Below are 2594 nucleotides of genomic sequence, written 5' to 3'. Positions count from 1 at the left end.
GATGAAAGAAGAGAGAGACCTTGTGTGTTGTGGTAGTGATTCAGCTGGTTTTATGAGTCCCTTGTGTTGTTGATTTCTGAGAGAACATTTTTGGAGATGATTGCCTGTTGATGCTGTGAGTGCTACATGCTTGAAAATGACAACAGAAAATAATAAGTCAAGAAATTAATGCCCATGTTTCTTCACTGCTGGAGTGTGCCTACGTGACTCATAGGGAAAGCATAGGTTTTTTGGTCAGCTGCAATTAACTGATGAGATGAAAGCCAACTAATAATCTTCCTTCCCCAAGGTAGCAGAACTAAACTTGGAGATGCTTCTGACAGCTGAAAAACTGGCTGAGGTCTCACAGAACAAAGCTGTGCTGCAGCCACAAAGATGTGGGTTCCAGGAACAGCTGAATGAGCCTCCGCCATTATCCAAACCATGGTAATAAGATTCTCAAATATGCATGTTTTTCCTTCAGCTGAATCTTCAGTAAAATCAGACGAGGGCCTTCGGTTTTTCAGAAGTCATCAGGATCTTCAGAGAGACACAAATAATTGCAGCATAGTGCTGAAAAACTTTCAGCAGTTTCATCTTAAATTTCACAGAGTATTTCCTAGGCTTCTTTTCATGTTGTGGACAAGAATATTCTTTCAAATTTCTTTAATGAGCTTTAGTTCTCTGACAAGAATTTCTTGAAAGTTTTTGATTTCCCATATTGAAAAGTACTGTGATTCAGAGTGTACTTCTCTCTGCTAGTTTTTTAGATTGTCTGAAGGTGACTGGCCAAAAACCCCTCCTTTTGGGCAGACAGGGACTAGACTCTTCCGGCCTGTGTCAGAGAAACCTGAGCACTTCAAACAAACAGGTGAATGGACTTAGAGTGGGTTGGTCTGAGCGTCAAAATAGTTCAAAGTTGTTCTTGTTCTGGGAGTGGGTAGATGAGTCCTGTTTTAAAGAGCTGACTGACAGTACTGTTAGCAATACTGTTAATGCCAGGTTAGCTAAATCCATCTGAGCATTTCGGAAATGAGCTTTGATCCTCTGCATCCTCTCATGACTCACCAAAGGGGAATTTCTGCCTGAGGGCTTTCTTGGACAATAATGAAAATTAAAGTTGGGAGTTAAATTCAGTTGTTTCTGATCCTCTGCAGTACAATTGTCTTGTACCTCTTTAATGCTCTTGTCCCTCCAGATTCTTCAGAGAGCCTTGGAAGATGTTCCCCTGTCCAAATTCAGTATCATTCAGTTCAGTTTGGGTCCAGAGTACATTGCATCTCGCCTTCATGCTGGACTTCATGAAAAGGTATTGTTTTTCATTTGAGAATAGTCCTCACACTGAGCTTGCAGACAGATGTGATTTATCAGGAGGCACCGTTGCTTTGTGAAGTGCCTTCTCTAATCTGTGTTCCAACAGGTGAGAAGCAAGCTGACTGACATGCTGACAATTTACGCAGGTCCTTTTGAAGAAAACTTTTGCCTGAAGTCTGTGAAGAAAGAATTTGGGAGGTGTGGACCAATCCAGTCCCTTACAGTGGTAACCGAAACATTCCAGGTGAGGAGCACTCATAAGGTTGCTGACAGGCCTGGAAGGTCAGATTAATCTCTTGGAAAGAGATGGATTAGAACCACAGAAATACCAGTTATTCTGTTTGGAGGTTTTTTCTGGTAGTTTAGTCATCAGCTACAATCATTCAGGGTACCTAAAAAGCTGCTCCATACAATGACAAGAACAAATGCAGCTCATGTGCTGCTCAGGGGACTCTGAGCACTGGAGAAGCTGAGGTGCTTTTTGTCCTTCTCAAGAGAACTGATACGTTAAGGCCTTTTACAGCCAAAGGAGAAAAAAAAGGCTATTATTAATTGAAGAGTTAATTGAAGGGGGTTTTAAACAGCTAGAGTATGTGGAGTGTTACATATATTACCCCCAAACTTTTTTATATTCTATTTTTAAAAGAAAGCACAACTTCATTGAGGCCTGACTTTTTAAAAGGGAGGGCTAATGTGTCTCACTGGTAAGCCTGAAGTGCTTTACTGTTCTGTTTCAAGCCATATGTCTGTATCCAATACGAAGTGCTGGAAGCTGCCCAGCTTGCTGTGGAAAGCCTGAATGGAGCTGAGGTGGCAGGATCCTGCATTAAGGTAAACAAGGCAAACAGCAAAAGCCCAAGTTGTGTTGAGCCCAGGCACAGCCTCCAGTACAGCTCTGGAACACCCCAGCAGCGTGTCTGGGCAAGTGCTGGCTGCTTGTGCTGTTACAGCCTCCCTGTCCCTGCACAGCTTAGGGCCCCTGGCAGAAAGGAAGTGCCTATATCCCTCTTTTTTTTCCTTTCTGCCTGTCAGCAGAAGGGAATTAGAAAGCATTCTGACCTCCAGCTGCAGCTTTAAAGGGCAGATCCAAGTAACAGGGCTATACAGAGTATGGCATTTTAGTTTTACAGTGTTTCTGCATTACAAATATCTCTCTTTATCATGACTAAGTAAGTTAGCCTTCATTAGTCATATTTATTTCGAGTGAGGGAAAACAGCCTGTCTACTTTTGGTAATGGGAGAAAAATACTTTAAAATAGAAGCTCAGAACACAGAGCTGTGTGGGCTGATGGGCTCTTTAT

General features: G+C 42.3%; 1 protein-coding gene across 1 annotated transcript in view; it reads left to right on the top strand.

The window, feature by feature from the left end:
- Nucleotides 1-2594, top strand: part of LOC103615462 (putative RNA exonuclease NEF-sp) — a 14968-nt gene that overhangs the window by 8541 nt on the left and 3833 nt on the right. Inside the window, exons 12-16 of the mRNA XM_008633519.2 lie at nt 290-426; nt 742-850; nt 1178-1288; nt 1400-1537; nt 2032-2124. Coding sequence (XP_008631741.2) covers nt 290-426; nt 742-850; nt 1178-1288; nt 1400-1537; nt 2032-2124 — 588 coding nt within the window. The remainder of the gene's footprint in view (nt 1-289; nt 427-741; nt 851-1177; nt 1289-1399; nt 1538-2031; nt 2125-2594) is intronic.

The sequence above is a fragment of the Corvus brachyrhynchos genome, unplaced genomic scaffold, assembly GCF_000691975.1.
Source record: "Corvus brachyrhynchos isolate BGI_N302 unplaced genomic scaffold, ASM69197v1 scaffold5, whole genome shotgun sequence".
Classification (NCBI taxonomy): domain Eukaryota; kingdom Metazoa; phylum Chordata; class Aves; order Passeriformes; family Corvidae; genus Corvus; species Corvus brachyrhynchos.
The sequence above is the reverse complement of the archived record's forward strand: the minus strand, read 5'-3'. Positions and strand labels throughout refer to the sequence as shown.